The sequence below is a fragment of the Ixodes scapularis genome, unplaced genomic scaffold (assembly GCF_016920785.2).
Source record: "Ixodes scapularis isolate PalLabHiFi unplaced genomic scaffold, ASM1692078v2 PGA_scaffold3__209_contigs__length_174095766, whole genome shotgun sequence".
Taxonomy (NCBI): Eukaryota; Metazoa; Arthropoda; class Arachnida; order Ixodida; family Ixodidae; genus Ixodes; species Ixodes scapularis.
The window spans coordinates 128,761,513-128,782,279 of NW_024609868.1; the positions used below are offsets into that span (position 1 = coordinate 128,761,513).

The following is a 20,767-nucleotide window of genomic DNA, read 5'->3' on the forward strand; positions in this document are numbered from 1 at the left end:
GACATAAGACTTGTCTATGCACAGGGCCTCTTGCTCTCTGAAGGTCTTCTTCAGGTGCTCCTGGAACGTCTTGTGGTGGAGGCCTCTGTGGGAGACATTCACGACAGCCCAAAAATCGTTGAGAGCTTTGTGCCCCTTTCCAATCTGCTTTATAGCCATTATGGATCGGATGTTGACTTTGAAGGCCATCGAGTCCTGTTGGCGTGGTGAACTCCAGGAACTTGCAACAACGCCACAAAGTGTGCATATGACCTCGAGTTTTGTGGCCAGTCCCAGCTTGGTGCCCTCTTGTACAGTCGATCCAGTCCCCAAGCAATGTTTGCACACCGTGCAGAAGAGCAGGTTGCTCAAAATGTCTATCTGAATGAGGCAAAATTTCCCACCTTCGCACGTAGCAGTGGCAGGTGTGGGATCGGGCTGCATGGCTTGAGGCATCCTTTGGGTCGCTGGCATAGCGCCAAGTTCGGCTTGAACAGTCTCGCGATGCTTTGCGGCAACTTCGATTTCGTTGCGCGTCAGAAAACCGGTCACGAGATGGACGCTGGACGATGCACTCCGACTCGCAGTGGGCGCCAGCCGAGCGCTGGAGCCTGCACTCTTGGAAGAAACTGCAGCGGTCGATGTGCTCGGGACATCACGCATACCTGCCGCGACAGCTTCTTCCTTGGCGGCGACAGCAGAGGGCACGGAAGATCCATTACTGGAAGCGTCAACGTGATGAGCATTGGCGGCACGCTCTGCGGCAACTTTCAACTTCGCCATCCTGATTAGCTTCATGGAGCGCTTTCGCACACCGAACGCGTGCACCGTCTTGTATTTCGTTTTACGCATCGTGTGCGGTTAGGAAATAGATGGGCAAGCAACGAGAAACTGCTCAAAGTTCAGCGGGAACGATCGTAAAGAAGGCGAAAAGTGAAGCGGAGCTGACAATACGGGGGGCAAGCAAGGAGACCACTGCCGTAGCAGACGATGCGACTGGCAGCGACGGGAGAAAACAAAGAGGAGGACGCGCGCCGCGGCCAATAGTAGCCACGTGCTCCCCCGCTCGCTTCGGGAGCGCGCGCTTTGTCCAATCACGTTGTGCAATTGTGACATGGCAAAACGCCGACCGCGTGAAAACCATAAGGTTGACTCCATTTTGAAAATCGGGAGAAGGACGAGAAAGAACAGACGTTCAAAACAAGATAAAAATGGCGGCCGTCGGCCGAATAGGACGGGAGCGCCGATAGCGCAAACTTTTGGTTGATTTTGGCGCTTGACTGCCACTTGAAAGCTACTCAAGCCTTGTAAATATTTTATTTTTAATATTTTCCCGGTGATTTTAGTGGGTATAATTACAGAGAAGGTAGATTAGGAGATATACAACCTGAAAATATGGTTTTCAAAAAATTGACTTTTTCGCGATTTTTCAGTTTTGAAGGCCGGCGTCCCCCCGTAACCCTTTGAGTGTCCTGCCCAAATGTGCTCGGGCACATTCTTGTGTGGTTTCAGTTTGCTCTGCGCCCCTCTCAACTGGGCTGTCAATTTTTTTTTTATGTGTAGTGGGGTGCATGAGCAAACAGTGAAAACAACTTTTGTAATGTCACTTTTTGATGGCTTGTAATTTTTTTTGTTTGGGCAATTTTAGTTTTGGTGTGCTCCTTGGTTGTTACAGAATGACAAATCTGTCGCTCAACCTAGCACTTCATGAGCAACACTGAGATCTAGGATTTACTAATGAACTTGGTATTCGACGACTGTGAAAACAAGGAAGTTGCAATTCCGAATGAATAAAGGCCGGATAAAGCTGCTCAAAAGAACGACCTCGGGGTGCGAGGTCGAGGTGCCACTGCATAGCACCGTGTTTCGAAAAGTACAGTGCGAGAAAAATGTACTAGGTTGGAGGCACAAATCAACTCTTTGCCCATAAAATAGGGTGTCTTTTATAAATAAATATTCTTCACAGAGCATGCTACAGAGTTACTGAGATTAACATTCGCGTTCGGCGTGCAGGTAGGAAAACAAACCCGTCCTCAAAGGGTTAAAAATCAGCCTGGTCAAAAGTTAATATAAAAGCATACTGAATCGAAACCTCACATTCAGAAATAAGTTAAACATGATCAACTCAATCTGCTCGTGATAATCGCACGCTTGTATTTTGAATGGCTTTATTTTTAATTTTTCGTTCCAAAGGACTAATTCCAGCGAGCGCTCGATGATCAGCCATTGAAGAGTGCAACGCATCACACTCGTAAGTGACGTCACAGACGTGACATCACGTAGTCTAGCACGGGCAAAGCTGCTTGGGGGCTGGCGTGGTTATGAACTATGCCATTTGTCGTCATCGATGCATTACAACCTGACCGCTTTTGGTTGCCCCTCCCCGTTCCCTGCAAGAGTTGCATAGGCCGGGAGAGAAGGGAAATCCGGTTCAACGGGGCTTGCGAACACGCAGCTTGTTGCCATACTTCTGCGGAGTGGCGCTGTTTTTAAGTGCATGGGGACACAACAGTGTTTGGCTTAGTCCTTTTTTAATAATGTTTCAATGTCTTTTCGAGCAAAAGTGGTGTGGCCAGAACATAGATGACATTTAGACAGTGAAATAGGCGCTAGAATTTCGTTGCAGTATCCCTTTATTTATAATAACCATGCTATAGTAATAAGGATGTTCACAATATAAATACAAAACAGTTGTGCTTGTGAGCAGAACTAAAAGGAGTCTTCATGTTGGATATTTTGTGGAAGTAGGACACACCGTTGCCACACGGCTGAAAGATTTTCAGTGCAGGAACATCTGCACTTCCGGGGCCGACTATTTGAGAGGAAGTAATAGAATCGGCCACTCTTTTGGATGTCGACGTCTGCATTGTTTCATATTGCGCACGGAGTTAAATGGAAGAAAGAGTGCGCTTAAACAGGCTGTGTAGGCACTGCTGCCGCAAGCACATGCCAAGAGTATATTGGAGCATTCTTATGTTCGAATACTAGTTTCGAATAAAATACAATTTGACATTCACTTAGAAATAAACTGGGATGTTCATAATTTCTTATCTGTAGGTAGCGATGGGTTAGCCTTGTGAGTGCGCTTCTCACCGAGCACTTGTGCATTGCGGGGAAGCAATACCTGCGGAGCTTGCGGGTTTCCTGGATACAGTATAGACCACTTACAACGTAACCGCTTATAGTGCAGGACCGGGTATAACGCGGTTTTTTTAAACCACCAGTTCACCTCCCATAGAACTCCATGTAATTACATACCGCTTAAAATGCAGGCGCGCGAAGGGAAGTACCGGTTATAGTGCGGTTTCTGGCGCAGCCCGCCAGCCGCGCCGACGACCGGAGCAGCGAGCTCGCTTCGCTGTGCGACACCAGATAACGACGCTGACGCAAGCTGACGGCGCGAGCCGCAAACTGCACTCGCGGGGCAAGGAGGTTGCTCGAAAACGCGGGAAGAAACGAAGAGGGAGGCTTCAGTTGCCATAGTGACGGAGGGACGCACGCACGAGTCGTTCACGTGCGTGCGTCCCTCCGCTGCGTTGGAAACAGAGAAACAAACAACCGCAACGACAGACCAATCGCAGGTCGAGGACAAGTGTTCGCGCGCGTTGTATCATGCATGCCGGTCGCGGGCCGGCCAGGCCGCCAGGCCGGCTGCTTCTATTCCGCAAACATGGCGTTGGTTGTGATCGTCGTCGTAGACGGCGTGCATCTCATCGTTCTGCGTAAAAGCGCTATCCTTGACTGTGAATTTTCGTTGTGTGTCGCTATGATAACCCAGCACGTACTAGAAGGGAAGATCCACCTACTCGTGCGGCGATGTCGTGGCGGCGCTCTCAAGACGGCAAAAACGCCCGTGTCGTCGTGTTTGTTTACTTCGACTACAGTGGTGATTTCTAAGCATTTGTGTCCTCGAACATCGCCCGGATTTCTTATTTGGCGCAATTCATGCGTGTGCTCAAGTTCAAGGTATTACTGGCGCGTAGCGTATGAAGGATACAAATTTTCACGCGTTTTCATCTCCGGAGAAAAGTGATTAGGGTTAGCAATCCTGAACGCTCGCAACGTCCGTCCGCAACCCGCGACGCCATTAAAAGGCTGCGCCAGGCAAAAGCCGCTAATTTCTTTTAAAATGTGTGACGCACTTGAGACATAACTGTACTAGTCTATTGAAATAAAGACTTTCCTCAAACTAAGCTTATTTTTTCATCTAACATAAAATAAATTCTTTTACAAAGGTAAGTTGTCTCATGGCATGTATTTTGGCCTCAAAAATTGATGTTTTGGTTATAGTGCGGTACCGCTTATAGTGCGGATTTTCGCGACTCCCGAGACATACGTTATATGCGGTCTACACTGTATTGCTTCCCCGCAGTTAACAAGTGCCCTGTGAGAAGCACACTCAACAGGGCCTACCTGCCAGGATTATGCAAGAGTATATGTTAGGCAGCAATGTCTTGACAATCCCCATTCATTATTTTTTTTTTATTGAAAAAAATATATTTTCATTTAGAAAGCCGATTTATAAATCTCCTTGATTAGGATAGTGGCAACAAATTTGTCGATTACATGCGACACTTTAAATAGTAATATTAAAATTAACTGAGCTTAGAAGTGCTCAAGTGGAAGGCTGGGAGCAACCTTTAGGGAACATATAAAATAGCGCAACAGAAACAAGGACAAGAAGTAAACAGGACAGGCGCTAGCGCCTGTCCTGTTTACTTCTTGTCCTTGTTTCTGTTGCGCTATTTTATATGTTTTACTAAGATGAACCAACTAGCCCAACAACGTACCTTACAACCTTTAGGGGTTCAGTTGAATTTTTGTTTAAGCCTCGTGCACTGCAGTGAAAGGCTTGGAGAAACTATTTGATTAGAAAATTTTTGTCCAAAACCACGTGCGCTTTGAGCTCAGAATTTACTGTTGGCACGTGCCTAGTCTTTATAGTATTTCTTGAATGCCCAATGTTTATTTTGGTTTCTCACAATGAGCTCCTGGATACTCAGCTCAAGTGAGTGAACTTTTACTTAATTAACCAAATGTTTTTATAGGTCCTTTTTATGAAGCTTTTGGAAAGTCTTACACCCTCGCAAGTTATCAGAATACAGGGAAAATAGTCTGTGCATTATATTTTATTTCTGAAACAAACACAACCTTGAATTCTCGTGCTTCCTGGATTTTAAGTGGCTGCAAGTTGGAATGCACCATAAAGTACCGAACGTGCACCGCCGTTGCAATAAGCCCCACCTTCTGCTTTTGAAACATTTGAAATACAAGCAAAGGGCGTATAAAACGCCCACCCCAGCAAACTTGTGAGCCCACCGAGCTGACCAAGGGGCTACTTTGCGTCAACTGCTCCACCGAGAAGACTGTGCAAAGTGGCGAAACTCTATGCGAGAGTACCCGTGCAAAGCAGGCTTCAGGAGAGTGGCACGGCTGCTTTAAAAGTTGAGGTTTCTGCCAAACCCTTATGCCAACAAAGCATTCCATCGAATCAAGCAAGGGCCTACTCTACCATGTGCCCCTTCTGGTTTTCTGCTCTCAAACCTAACGAGTAGTCATCTCCCTTTTTTCGGGATTATCTCCAACTTTTGCCCGTGCGCTCGCTTCGTATCTGATGGTAGATGCGTCTCGGGAAGTAATGCCTTTTTTTTTCTGAAAAAAAGTCCTCCTTTTGTATCTTTCCGGGCGAGGGGGGGGGGGGGGGGTTTGTGCCTTGAAGGCCTCGCAAGACTCCCGCCCTCTCTTGTTTCAGGACATAGCGAGCCAGAGCCTGGCAGAGCTGCAGCAGCGCAAGCAAGAGATCATGGCCAAGCTGGGAGAGCCTCAAGAGCTGCAGAAGGTGAGCCTGCCACAAACTCGCTGAAAGTGCTGCGGCCCGGTGAAGGAAGCGAAATGGCCCCGTCGGCCATATTCGAAAAACACCCGACCGATTATTGAAGCATGTGGGAAAAGGCCCTCTAGGAAAGCACCGACGCACTAGCAGAGAAAGGCGTCACCGGCCTCCTTGATTGCAGTAAACTCTCACTTGAGCGGATGTCGGTTTAACAAATATTTCAGAATAACAAACTTTAAAGAAATCCCCTGCGGTTTTCCTATGCATTTTATACAAAAATGTTTTAGTTAAACGAATTAGTGAATTTGGGAACAGCGAACAAACTTGATCGCCGGACCCAGGATTATTTTTGCAATCAGTTCAACGAAGTTTTGTGCTCCGCAGTGCTGGCGTAGCCGATGCCCGCTGCCAGCACTGCAGAAATGCTGGCGTTGGGCATCTTTGCTATCGGTTCCGTTCGGCCATCTTAGTTTTGAGTAACAAGGTCAGGACGGCAGTTTGCGCGGCCACGCATGAGTACGACAAAACGGAAGCGGTTGTCACTATCAGACAAGCTCAAAATCCTTCAGCGTCTGGACGATGGTCAAAGGCAAGTGGATGTTGTGAAGGACTATGGGATCTCCCCATCGACGTTGTCAGCAATAATGAAGCAAAAGTCGAAGCTTGAAGGAGAAACTACATTCAATTCCAACGGGAAACGACTCTGCACGAGGTATTTCGAGCCAGTGTACAATGCCGTTGCGGTACGGCTGGCTTCGTCACAGCAACAAGCTGTGCCAGAGGAAGTGCGAAAAAACATAGACTCTCTGGACAGCTTTGTTACTTCATGCGCCTTAAGAGCACCGGTGCAAATGAAAATTACAGATTGTTTTTCAAAATGAGAAAGGCAGCAACATAACTGTTATGCACTTTGTATATATCGATATACATGACTTCGTAAATTGCATTTGACACTTCTGAATTGATGTATGCTGTGCACTATGCTGTTCCCTATTCTAGTGTATAAATATTCAGTTTAGCGAACTTTCAGTCAAGTGAACTATTTCCTTGGGTCCCTTGAAGTTCGCTCAATCGAGAGTTTACTGTATTCGCAAAGCACCGACACTTCCGAGCTTCTACTTGCTGTCGCCTCTCGGTGCAGCCATGTCACCGGGCAGCATGCATTCACAAAATTAGCCGTCCTTTAGGCCATTTTCCAAAGGCGTTCTAAACGCACAGTAGCATTTGGAACACCTTTAGTCTGCGCACACCTTACGTGGTCCGCCAAACACCCATGAACTAGCTCTAGAACTGGCAGACGGCCGCTGTGTAATGGCAACTAATTTCCTGTTGGCGCTGGGCTCAGTGCTCTTGTTCTGCAGCCGCGTCCCTCGGTCCTCCCGCTTGGCTTTGTTTAGCCCGCCCTTGTCGCTTCTGCACCCCTTTGGCGGTACACAAAGCCCAAAAGCAAGGGCCTTTATAGTATGTGGAGTCCGCTTTACTGCCCACAAGTGCATGCCGAGGAAATTCTCTGCTTCAGGAGCAGTTGCCCGTTGCATGTTTCATGCTGCAAGCTCTAATGAGGCTACATCCCTGGCTGGGACATAAAAGTGCTAAGGGCAAGCATTACAAGTGCTACGCATTTTAGGCGTTTCCCTCCAATATTGGTCGTTGACACCGGAGGGGTCTTGTTGGGTTCGAGGTTACTTTAGATTCAGATAAATGTGGTGTTTTGGGCTAAGACCGAAGCAAATAGACCATTCCGGAAATATGTGGCACCCCCACCGTCTGCTCGACGCATTACGACCATCTGGCGCAAAGCACCAGAAAGACCGCTCGAGAATAGAAGACAAAGCTCACTCTGGTTTAACATTTTGCTATTTCGGAATGTAAAAAAAAGGTAGAAGGAAAGCAGAGCACCTTGTTTTGCATTCGTTTTAGTTTTCGTGTCTTCTCAACTCACAATAAAAGGAGAGAATGGATCGTGCCGCTTCCAGGATGTGCGACGCATCCGAGTCGGCCCGAGCGTACATCAGAATGGCTCCATGATTCTCCGCGCTCTGCAGTCGAATGTGGAATACTAGCAGCAATGTCTCCCAGGATTTTCCGGGACACATTGCTAGTAATCAGAGCGTTTGGATCAATGACCAACATTGCTGACTGGGAAGTACAGCCATCTTTGCTTCATTGCCCCTCACCACGGCAACAAGTTCGGTAGGGACGCGTCACCTAAAAATAGCATTTTTTTGGCTTTTCTCGATTGTGCACCGAAAGTTAGCCTACGCCTTGTCTTCACCCGATTTGCTCTCGATTTTAGCTGGGCGATCTCTCAGGGTATTGCGGTATTAAGGTGGTCGATTAGAGTTGGTTGCCGCCGGACGGGCGAATGAGTGTCCTCCCTCGCTTGCAGGTGCCGGCCTTCTCGCCCTGGACGTCTGCCGCCCTGTTCGAGCATGCCGCTGCCGGGGCATCCTCCCCTGCCCCGGTGGCCGTCACCCCTTTGGAAGTGAGCCCGGACACGAACAACGGAGAGGAGCCCTGCCATCCGTAAGTGTACCGGATCGACACTCTGGTGCCCAAAATATGTCTCCTACTGCTGCGTCCCCGTTCCTAGTCTCTCAACTTCCGTCTCGAGACATCGTAAAAGTGTCGCGCCATTGCCTGCCACGGCCCTGGCAGAGTCGGAGCGGTGGCAGGGGGTGTGGCAGACACCCGTCCTATGTAGGCCGCTCTGCTTTTGGACAGTTCGCGGAAGCTTTGGCAGTCGAAGGCTGGGACGCCACGACGACGGCGAGTTCCGCGCGTGCTCGCCTTTCTTGCTGGCATTTCTTGAACCGACAGCTAGGATTGCAATGTCCGACAGTGAAATATGCCGGCTTTGTGGCCTCGTTTGTTGCCATGTCGAAACAACTTTCGATCCATCTATTGTTTGGGAAGGACGGTAACGGCACCGGTTAAAGACGCATTCCCGGTGTACCACGTTGCCTCGGTTAAACATAGAGTCACCGAAACACCGTGCTCAAGGTACCGGCACTCTTTTCTTCCACCGTCCAATGCCGGTGCAATGTTCGTTCGTTCATTTGCGTCACGTGACATCCGCTTACATGACACCTGCTGAAGGGGGCTGCCATATTGGTGCCCGGAGCTGCACGGGCACCCTCGTGCACCGGTGGTGGCTGCGGTGTCAGAAGATCATTGTGGTACTGCTTTGCCCCAATCAAACTGTTTTTAGCGGGCTGGACGACGAAGAAGCCTTTTTGCGTTTTCCGTCTGGCGTGTCGGCAGAAGCTGGTGAACTTTCAACGTGGTTTGGACGCGGAAAAATGGCTGCAGTGTCCAAAGGCTCCACAAGGTTAGAGTTAGGGGCATGCAAACTGACGCAACTAGCCCGGTGCTAGCCGCGTGTACGCACGTAAGGAAAGAAGTAGCCGGCCAGAAGACTCGAAACCCAAGTGAGCTTTATCCATAGCTTCCCCGCTGGAGGTGATAATACGCGCCAGCTTAGTGCATCCGCCTTGCGTGCTCACATGGCGTGCCGCGTCATAACGTGCCACGTCATGCTACGCAAACGATGGTTCAAATTGAATAAAGCTGTCATCTCCAGCATCAAGAGAACCAGTTGTCATGACTTAGCTTATGCTGCAACGGCCGTGAATGAAGCGGCACTATTCGATTCAAACCCACCATGGAAGTTGCTGTCTTGCTTCGTCGCCATTTCGCTGCCACCCTAGAAAGATATTTCACACTTTTTTTTTTTTAGTGAAACTTTGAAAAATGGCAACAAGATAACTATAGTTTTGGAGCCGGTGAATTGCACAAAATTAGGGGAAGCCATATTTGCCTTTAAAAAAATGCTATCAGGGCTGAGGGCTTCTCAGATTCTAATGTAAAAAGCCAAAAGACAAAAAGAAAACAAAAAAACTGTGTGGCAAATTTGCATATGTGAAACATTCTGGCTCAATCGCTCAGCGGTTACACTTGATAGCCAAGTACGTTGATGTTAGTCCGTGTAGCGTGGGATTGGTTTCTAGTGTTCAAACTCTGGTGTCTAAGATCTTTGCTCATGCTGTTCATCGCTGAGGTTCCGCACAGCTAGACGCCTATGTTCACGGCACTCTTAGTGAGATTACTTAAGGGGGTACATGGCCTGGGAGGGTCAACTTTTGAACCAATGTCTCAAATTGATTCAAACTTTCAGGGTGAAATGAACCCCATTAAGATTGATGACATCTAAAGTTTCAGTCTTATCGGCCAACTCTACAACATACTATGCTTAACAAACTCCAGAAAAAAGTTACTTTATTAGGAAATGTATTTAAGCAAAATAATAATTGCAATCCACAAAATGTTTGGTTTAATGTGAAGTACAATACCCATAGTGCAAGTTAAGGTAAAAATTAATTGTAGAAAATGCAATTCTACAGAAAAACAACAACGCTCAAAAAGAGCAAACAATTTTAACAAATTTCTGAGTTTTAAAATATTCAGTTTTTTTCTTGAAGAATTTAGCTTTTTCAGAATATGAGTACCTTAACTTGTTCCTCAGGAAATTTCAGTCAAGGACAACACTGAATGAAATCTTTACACTTTCAAAATGTCCAATGATACAATTCCTCATACCACATTTCCTGCCAAAAAGTGAAACTGAGAAAAATGCATTTGAAGTTTCAACTTTTGTTTTCTTTCTTTTCTGTGGGTCTGAGGTAGCAAAATTCACCTGGCGCATTGTTAGAACCTTCCTCTTTGACACTTTATTGTTCCCCTGGCTATAGCTACCAATTTGCGTCGTTTGTAGGCAAGCTAACTTTCGTAGCAGGCATTTCTTGACAGATAAAATGACAAGAACTAAGAGGCAAATAATACTAAGGAAGAGCAGCAGAGCAGAAATATGATCTAGAGTGGAAGATACTGTGAAAGGGTGTTACTGAAGATGGCACAATATCACATCACCGGGCAGGACCAATCGTAAATCCCGTTTTAGGTCTCAACTAATAAGATTGCTCATACCAAATTTTCACAATTTTTTTCAGTTTGGATATAAGGTGTTCTCCTGGCCATTGATACTTTTAAACTTGAAAGGCTTCTACGGGCTAAATCCAGAGTAAATGGCGCTTCCAATGAGGGTGAGATGTTCTGGCTATGTTAAACGAGTATAAAGCAGTGCTAAATAAACATGCAAAAAACTTGCTCCCTGCTGACTTGGAGGGCTGCCGACATGTCGAAAATAATTCATTGTGAGATAAATCCTGCATGTTTATAAATGAAAGTTTCTGAAACCATTCTTTGGAAGTTAATAAGCACAAACATATTATTTTTGAAAAAAAGTTTTTTCTGAAAATTTTGAATTCCGAGGCCATGTCCCCCCTTAATGCGTACAATACCCACTTATGGCAGTTCCTGGAACGGCGCGATAGCGCTAATCACTCTCCCGTTAGTGCGCCCTCGCTCAATCATGTGAACACCTCCTCCTCACCCACTCCTAGCCACGTGACCTCCTCCCGTTAGAGCGTCAAGCTACCTTCGTCGGTGCACAGGTGGTCTATCTTCTCAACCACCTCTAGCCATGTGACCTCTCCTGTTAGCCAATCAGCATCGGGCTTCCTTCATTCCTCCTTTCTTCCCCATCAGCCAATCGGCAGTGAGCTTTGCGGTCGCTTCATCCTTTTGGGTTTCATGAAATGCTGAGCAACTAGCCAGAGAACATTTCAGGTTAAAAAAAAAATGCTCTTATGTCAAGTCACAGGTTCCCCTGCCCCTGCCAAACGGCTAACTTTTGCAACTTGATTTGATCCGAGCCTCACTGCGCACTCTGCAGTGTGTTTCACAGTAATGGAACTGCCGCGCCATTTGCGCCCAACTGCGCCATAACTAACCTGCTACATGCTGCTCCAAAGGTCGCATTGGTGCAGCATGTCTGTGCCAAAAGGGAGCTGTTCACGAAAAAGAATGTGAAAGTGTCTTGCACGTGGTATGGTTGGCGATGCCACTGAAAATGAAAAAAGCCCAGTTGTTGTTTTTTCGGATGCATAACTACTATGTGCAAAGAGTAGGGTTGTGCGAATATTCACATTTTCAAATAGTAGTGTCAAATAATAAGCACTTTGATAATCGCTTTAAAATGAACTGCAATATACATATTTTTCGAAATTTGATCGAAACGTTTAGCTCCCTATAGTGCGCTTCTCCTGAGGTACAGGTGCATTGCGGAGAAGCAGTACCCTATGGAGCTGACACCGCAATCTCGCGACTCTCTTCGCCACAGCGGAGCCGCACACTTAGGCGAAAAACACACCTTCAAAGTAATCTGGTGCACGTGCGTGCCTAATGTATTAAAAAGAGTGACAACAATTGATTGTTAAAATTTACATTGCAGTAAAATCTTCAAAAATTTACCTGTGGCTATTATGCAACCTACCAACCTGTGTCTTACTCTGTCTAACAACCTGTGTTCATTATTTATGCTTGGTTCTTTTTTTTAAATTCAGAGTCGAAGAAAACATTTGCATATAGCGAGAAGGTTTATAAATCTCCTCAATTAGGTATGGCTAGGCTCCTTTATAGGTTTCATTTCACATAAAATTTGTCGTTTATTTGATATCCCAGTGTAGGTATTTTACTTCCTGAGGTCACAATATAAAAGTATATCTAAATTAAATTTAACAGAGCTCAAAGTGGGCAATTAGAAGCTTGGGAACAACCTTTGCAAGTTCAGTTGAATTTTCGTTGAAGTATGGTGTAATGGTAGTGAAAGGCGTGGAGAAAAGCGTAGCAACTATTTTATTTTTAATTAAAAATATTTGGCTGAAACTACTATTCATTTTGAATTTGCTTCGAACGCAAAATCCATTATTTGCACATGCCTAATGAAGAGTTATCAGTTTTTGTGCCAACGATGCTCATATCGATCGCAATGAATACCTAGCGCTATTAATTGTGATCGGTTAGAGTAACTACAGTAGAACCTCATTAATTCGAAGTCGGTCGGACAGCGAAAAATATGTGAATTAACCGGATTTGCGAATTATCTAAAAATGAAAGAAAACGACAAAAATTGTGCGTAAAGCTTTGAATCTTGAAGGAAACATTTTATTCAAAACGAGTAGTCAATACGAGGGAATGTCACTCAAGTAGTCATCGATATGGGACTGCTGCGCCCTGTAATTAGCGGCGCCGACTATCATATCTTCAAGAAGTCTAACTAGGTGCAACATCTCAAAATCATCTCCGTTACATTCCACAAAGCTGCGTACGACATTCAGCGACTGTATAACTTCCCCTAGAGTGGGACCCGAGGCGGCTCATCATCGTCATCAATCTCTGCCGTCACACTGTCAGTGATCTCGCTCTCAAGGTCCGCGTAGCAGGTTTGCTTTTTCTCACCCATGTTTAAGTAGTCTGTGAACCTCATGCCAACCGACTCGTTGTCCCTGTCCTTGATGCGGGAGCAAAGCTCCTTTTCCTCATCATCAGTCCCAGAAACAATACTGGCACTAGCACTGGCAGTATCCCCAGTATCATCCTGCTCTACGGCCTGTCGTTCCTTCGAAAATCCAGCGTGTTTGAAGCACCTCTGGATGACTTCCACCTTCACCTGTTTCCATGCATTCACGACCAGGCATATAACCTCGGGAAGATGGATGAAATAGCCCCTGCCATTGTTCTAGCAGAGCAACATCCGCTTCAGGTGGTGGCATTAGATCTTCTGCGTATGAAGAATAACACCTCGGTCCATTGGCTTCGACATGGATGTCATGTTTGGTGGTGCAGTGACACCGAACACGACAAACACACAACAGTGTTCGGTGGCACAGTGACCACAGCAGCGCAGCAACAAGAATACCGATCACTGATACTGATCATAAACTTCACGTGAGGCGAGAGTGGCAGCCTGCCCCAATGCCTGCCCAAGCTCGAAAAAACAAATGGACTACTGAGCGCACGGACCAGCAAACAAGAAACAGAGCAGCAAAGACGTGCGCCATGTTTATTTTTGCTGCCGAATCCGGATGCTAACTGGCGGCACCTAGCAACTAAAAATTTAACCTGTCAGACCAAATCGGCGAATTAACCAGGTAGGCACGCGCAAAGCGCTCATATTATCCGACTGGAAATTTTGCGAAGTATAGAATTATCGACGTTCTACTGTATCTGTTTTGCTTAGCTGCTCTATGAACAGTAGCAGATAGAATACAAGCGAGACCGGCGTGATACAAACCTTACAAAGTGAAAAGCATATTTTTATGTCAAACACAGATTGAAGACGTCATCGGTACTCCTAATAGGTTAATTTTGTTTGTTATTCTTGAAATCTTATTATTGGCAAAAGAGAAATACAGAAGCTGTTATAAGATTCTTACAGCGAAGCTGTTAAGGGCTTGTTTCCCCAATATTGTGTCTGCAAGCAAACAAATGTTGACACAAAACTCCGGACACCTACCACCATCTATGAGCGACAGCAGCAACCAGTTTGCCAGCTGTCTGGTTGCCGCGGTCGGTCATAGATGGCGGCAGCCTTTCCAGCCTTTCCACTCTGGTGAAAACCAGAGTGGAAACGCTGAATTTCTCTAGGCGTTGTCCTGGAGGTCGTCCTAGAAGTCGTCCTGTAGGCTGTCCTAGACGTCGTCCGAGAGGTTGTTCTCGAGGTCGTCCTTGAGGTCGTCCTAGAAGTCGTCCTGAGGTCGTCCTAGAAGTCGTCCTTGAGGTTGTCCTAGACGTTGTCCTCGAGTTCGTCCTAGAAGTCGTCCTTGAGGTCGTCCTAGACGCTGTCCTAGACGTCTTCCCTGAGGTTGTCCTAGGCGTTATCCTCTAGGCATCATCATCTAGGTCATCCTAGAAGTTGTCCTTGAGGTCGTCCTAGATGTCGTCCTTGAGGTTGTCCTGGACGTTGTCCTCAAGGCATCGTCCTTGAGGTCGTCCTAGACATTGTCCTCCAGGCATCGTCCTAGATGTCGTAAAGATAACAGCTTCGCTGGTCCTCTATCTTCACGTGAAGTGAAAGGGCTCTACATTTTGATGCATAATGTGCCTGTGCCTCAGTCAGCTCTTTAACACTGTGTGGTGCTTAGCTGATGGGGGCAGTAATGTGGGAACAAAGCAGTAATGTGGAAAACATTGCAAAATCACTGCCGTATGATTGTTCAATAAATAAATAAATATTTGTAGCAGCCAGATCCCCCATAAATATGACACTTTAAATAGTCTCCCAACACTTTAACAACTGCAGTTTTTTCCACAAGCTAGCTTTGAAAGAGATTGTATAAAATTTTCTGACATGCAAGCTCCAAATCGTCTGCTCCAAAAGTAGAAATTTCTGCTCCAAAAGCCGTTTTCCCTGCTACAAGAGCTGCTCCAAATCACCACTTGTCAACTCCCCCACTGGTTTCAGCTCCTGCAATAGAGCGGGCCTGTCTTCACACCCTCCCATAGGCTAATGATCGAGACTGCTAATGTAGAAGTCCTACAGTTGTGAGAGATTGTTAGGAAAGAGAGTAAGAAAAAGGGTTGTAGACTGTGTCTTTATGTAGAATTGATGTGGGGTTTGCCGAAAGGTCGAGACGGTCTGGGGCTGCACTTGTTTGCAGCTTGAGACCAAACACAGCAGTACTATAGACGGTTTGCACTCTTGCTTCAGTCGTCCCTTGTGTCGAGGCTCGGGCACACACGACGGCTTTGTTTCAAATCATACCCGAGTAGATCCGAGTTATTCCCACGGGTCATATCACGTAATAACTACAGACTGATAGCAGCACGCAAAAGATACACGGACAAGGGAAGGCACTCATCCATTCCTCTCTTTGTCTGTGCATTTTTTTGCGCGCCGCTACCAGTTTGTAATCACGAACCAACTTGTCTGCATCACTACACTGACACGTAATAACTAGAATTTTTTAGAATTTCATTCAGTGTTTTTTTTTTTTTCCACAGATTCAGTGTTTTTTTGTATAAATTGGCTAAGGTTATAACTAGGGTTCCTCGTTTTCTGAGTTTATTTCTCGTAAAAACAGAAAAATGTTTTTCTGAGTTTTTTTTTCGTAATTTGGTATTTATTGGAGGTTATTTGTAATAGATTCCTAATTCTCCGAAATTCTGAGTTTAATTTTTGCTGTGTGTGCAATTTTTCAAACTTCAGTATTAAAATAAATATTATCTGGACACAAACCAGCCATAAATTCTTAAGAACTCACTTGTGTCGAATAATATTTGTTTGGATGAATTGGGCATCCGCACCCTTGTCGGTGGTAATAGTACAGTCGAATCTCGTTAATTCAAACTCGAAGGGGACCGAAAATTGTTCGAACGAAACAAAGTTTGAATTAACGAAAGCTCATTAAATGGAGTACTTACGTGCAGCGCTGCATTGGGCGGCGCATGTGCACTGAGCTAACACATGAGTGACGAGTTCCAGGACATTTATTTTCACTGATCACAAAGGGAAGTAATCCGTAATGCGTTCCTGTGGGCGGTTCCTCAGTCGTGAATCAACAAAGATCACTTGGAGTTTGGAGACCAGCTCTAATGCGGCATCCGCATTCTCCTGGCAAGAAAAGTAGCGCGGGGTGGTGTCTGGCGCTTTGAGTGCTCTTCGTGATGCTGTGTTTCTTCACAATTTCCGTTTTGGAAAGTGCGCCTTGGTCAACTTCTTACAGTATCTTTACCTTCATCTTGAGCTCCTTTGGTGGGCGGTACGTGCCCCGGCTGGCCACGACGCTTGGAATCGAGATAATGTCAGTTGCGCGCCCACCAAAAACACGCCGAACCGCAGCAATGCGTAACTGCAAGGCAAGAAACGGAACTGTCGGGCTCCCGCCGAAAACGCGCCGAAGAGCAGCGGCACAGCACTGTCACCGTGCAAGAGAGCACTGCACTGCTCATCGCAGCATCCAAGGTCACCACGTGATCGGTTGTCGTGGTTATTTGGAACTGGAGACATTGGAGACGCTGCCTCGTGAGTTAGCCCGCTCCTGAAGGCATGCTCGGCGGCGCGGGATGTTCGAATTAACCGGCGCGAACGTTTAAGCGTTCGAATTACTGGACGTTTTTGCCGATTGAAATACATATAGTGTAGTCCGGACCCCAGCGTCAGTTCAAATAAACGGAAAGTTCGAATTAAACATGTTCGAATTAACGACATTTAACTGTAACTGCCCCACGACAAAACTTGCAAACAAATATTGAATAAATGTTGATACTTGGCAATCACTAAAATCCTTGGCATAATCTCTGGAAAATATGTTTTCTTTCCGTTCCATTCCACTGCTCCACCCTGCTGGTGCATGGGGTGGGGTGGCGAGATAGAACCTTTAGCTGCTTCCTCCCTCCTGGGATCATAGCTTTCCCTATTGTAAAAACACAACCCTGCCTTCCTCCGAGAAGTGCAACCTGAAAACAGGTGCAATGGCTTTCGTCAGGATCCATAATTACAATGACTCTTTGTCCTGCACGAAACTTGGCGAGATAAATGGGGAAGCCCATTTTGTCGAGTGGCTGCCTATTGAAAGGAAACTGGAGAGGCCTCTCCTTAGCACCTCTGACCCTGTGCTTTAAAGGGATACTTCAACGAAATTTGAAATATTCCCGTCGTGTTCAAAAATAGGTTGAATATGATCCACAATATCCGTAAATGACAATCGCACATTTGTATTTTGAGCCTGGTGGCTGTATTTTTCGTTATAAACGGCCCACTCTGTCCAGCGCTCGGAGAAGGCCCAGCTTAGAGCACGTGACATCCAACGCAATCGTGACGTAGGTCGTCTCAAGACGAGCAAAGCTACGGCGAGGCTGACGTCGAGAGGATGGCCTAGTCGTTCCAGCCACTGAAGTGGCTGCTTTTGTACAAATTTTGAGTGACGGGTTAATCTTCTATAATCTTTTAGGGGGACAATAGCGACTTCTGCGACACACAAAAGGCATTCTCGGGTAGAGGGGAGTTCCTCCTTCCCCTCTTCTCTCGTCGTGGCCGGAGGCGAGACGACCTCCGTCACTAGCTGCCAAAGTTGCTAGACGGGCATTACAAGCGAGGGGTTAGTGACATCCACCAGGTGCTCTTTGCTAATCGTTTAATTTGTTTTAAAATTCCTTTTCGTGACTTTTTTACCAAGATATTGGTATGTTCAATTTGATGGTGCTTTTTTGAACACATATAGACCAAAAAATGAGCGCCGAAATTTCGTTGTAGTATCCCTTTAACCAAGCTTATTTGTAGAATATCATGTTTTTTCATTTTTTCCTATTGTGACATTGAAATGAGTTTTTTTTAATAAATATGAATTTAGAAAACATTTTGCCGGCGAGTGTTTTTTCGGATTTTATCTGAAACCACAGAATCCTAGTTATAACCAATTTACACAATAAACACCGAACCTGAGAAAAAAAGATTACACCCCCTAAAGACAAATTAACAAAAAAGGCCCTGAATTAACCTCCCCCCTTCCCCCTGAAAACACGAAACTCTAGTGATAACACAGATAAGAGCGACAGTGATGGCGCAGGGGGGCTGGTGTAAATTTACCTTTTTTTTTATAAACGCCTGAGACTGGGTGACGAACGTGAAGAAATAAAAGTGGAAGGAACAGGAAAAGGACGGCTGAAGGAAACGTCTCAACGTCTCCATGTTTGTCACCCATTCTCGGGTGCTTAAAGAAAACGGTAAACAGATAAAGAGCGACGTCGTACACGAGTTGGTTTTCGAATGCCGAGTTACAAAACCTTTGGACTAAGATTGAGCGAGTTGTGGACTGTTGCCAATTTAATGTTTGTCCGCCTCCCCTCGTTGCGTTCCAGGTGCCCCTCAGAGGAAGACCCCTTCGTGCCCTTCGACCCCCCGCTGGTGTCCAAGTACGGGCCTATCTCCCGCTGCGCCCGGTCCCTGGTGCGGGGTCCCGCCCCGATCCAGGTGACCTCCCAGCGGGGTGACCTGACGAGCCCCACGGCTGCCCTGCGCCACCCCCTGCCGTCGGCCTCGGCCGCACCCTCCCTCTACGCCCAGGGTGAGGCCCCCCACTGTGGAACGCGTCGCCAACCGGTGCGCTTGGCACCCCTTACGGCCCGTGCATTGAACGTGGCCGAGATGTGGTAACAGTAACAATAGTAATCTTGATTCGTTTCACATCTTCAAACGAGGGACAAGAACAAAGAGGGTCCAGGCTCCCCTATAGCCGACGATTCCAAAACACAAAAAGGAAACAATAGGACTGTGGTCGTGCACGCGCCAACATACGGAGGCTCTTGAGAAAACATTTCTCCGCTCGACTCGATCGGCTCCTGAGAGCATTGGATTACGATACCTGATTCAGGTGTCGCGTCGTGGGCGGTACTTGCCGCACTATTGTATCAGTTCCAGGCAATATTCAGGTTGTATAACATTGGATAATAACCCCGTGGCCCACCAGCGCACCGCGGATACCGCTCTCTTGTCGGGTTTCGTAATGCCTCGCGATTTCACCAGTTCATGCCACCGGGAGGTAACCCTATGCACAGGGGTATAAGAGAATACAGTGCAAGGTCACTGGGGAGTCTAGGTAGAGAGAATTCAGGACAGAACTGCCCCAGACTACGGAAACTGCACGGAGACAACTTGGGACCAGCGGCCGGAACAGACGCCGACATTGCGTGTTTATGATTATTCTAAATTTGGCCATGTAACAATCAGTTAGATAAATTAGATAGTTTAGTAGAATGCATTTCCCTACAGGACACTGAAAAGGAAAACGGCATGTCACTTCAAGCAAACAAAATAATGCATAGCAAATTGCAGGGCAATTGTGTTGCACATGAAATGCGTGGCGTCTATGCTCTCGTCGCTCTTCATCGGTTATTTTAACAACTGGCTAAACGTGTGGCACATACACACTATAGGAATTCCCCGAATAGAGATACCGGCACTGACTCAGGTTTCAAAAACGTGTGACAGGGTGTCAAGTTGTTATCTGCCGGGCACAGGGCGGATGCCCCGCATGGCTTTCCCACCAGATAATACCCCAGCTCTCGGCGATGTGGTGTAACATGCTGGAAAGACACTCACTTAATAATATCAGTGGTCTGGGTTCGATTCTTGCTTGGTGCAAATGCTTTTTTTGCTGCAATAGCCTGTTCCCCCCACTCAAAATTGTGGCAGTGTCTGAAATCGGGGTGTGATGTCATCACTCGGCTCAGCCAATCGTCATGGAGTTAATTGGTGGTTTCACTTTTCGACTTCACATGTTTCTAGAGCCCCCCCCCCCCCCCTCTCTGACAAGACAAAGCTCACGTTTCACATGAAAAAATGAATTGTTACGGAAAACAAAAGTCTCGGGCACAACAGTGGAATTGTTACACTGATGAATAATTTGCCTACCTAACGGTAAAACAAAAGAATTACGAAAAATGCACATACCTGTGCCAGCATGAATGCATCAACGCCAACACCCTTTCCAACGTCTCAAGAGACGGCGCGTCACGCTCTCGGACATCGCGATTTTGGCAGCCGGTTGTTGAAGTTCCGGTAAAAGTCGGAGCAAATGCGTGCATCGCCGTCATCACAACGTCCCAACTCCCGGCTGCTGTGAGCCTCGTGAACTGTCGAGCTAGAGAGCGACCTGCAGCAGAGAACGTGTCTGCCACACCTACGTCCACTGCCGAGCCACCGCCGGGATTGCAGCGGGCAACAGCATGACACCTCCAGGACGTCAGGCGGAATTCGAGGAACCACATTCAAAGAAGCGGCAATCACAACCGTTAGAGACACGTTTCATCGCTGTACCACCTTGTGAGGTCCCGTGTACGGCCCTACTGGAGGCATTAATGGCGACTGAGATGGCTTCGTTTGTTCTAATGCAGCACTGCACCTCTACGGGGTTGCTGGATCAAAGCTAAGCCTGCTCCGCCGTGCCCAGTTTTAATATTTTTACTTTTTGTTTATCGACTTAAATACATCTGTTTTTGATTATTGATTCAAATATGAGTATATTCGATTATCGATTTGAATATGAGTGTATTCGA

At 46.6% G+C, this 20,767-nt stretch overlaps 1 protein-coding gene across 2 annotated transcripts in view; it reads left to right on the forward strand.

Annotated features, from left to right (window-relative positions):
* The window catches only part of LOC115329281 (roquin-1), a 66,885-nt gene that overhangs the window by 29,582 nt on the left and 16,536 nt on the right, over window positions 1–20,767 (forward strand). For both annotated transcript variants that reach the window (XM_042292625.1, XM_040212418.3), the window contains exons 11-13: window positions 5,732–5,818; window positions 8,202–8,338; window positions 18,572–18,777. In XM_042292625.1, the coding sequence (XP_042148559.1) occupies window positions 5,732–5,818; window positions 8,202–8,338; window positions 18,572–18,777 (430 nt within the window). The remainder of the gene's footprint in view (window positions 1–5,731; window positions 5,819–8,201; window positions 8,339–18,571; window positions 18,778–20,767) is intronic.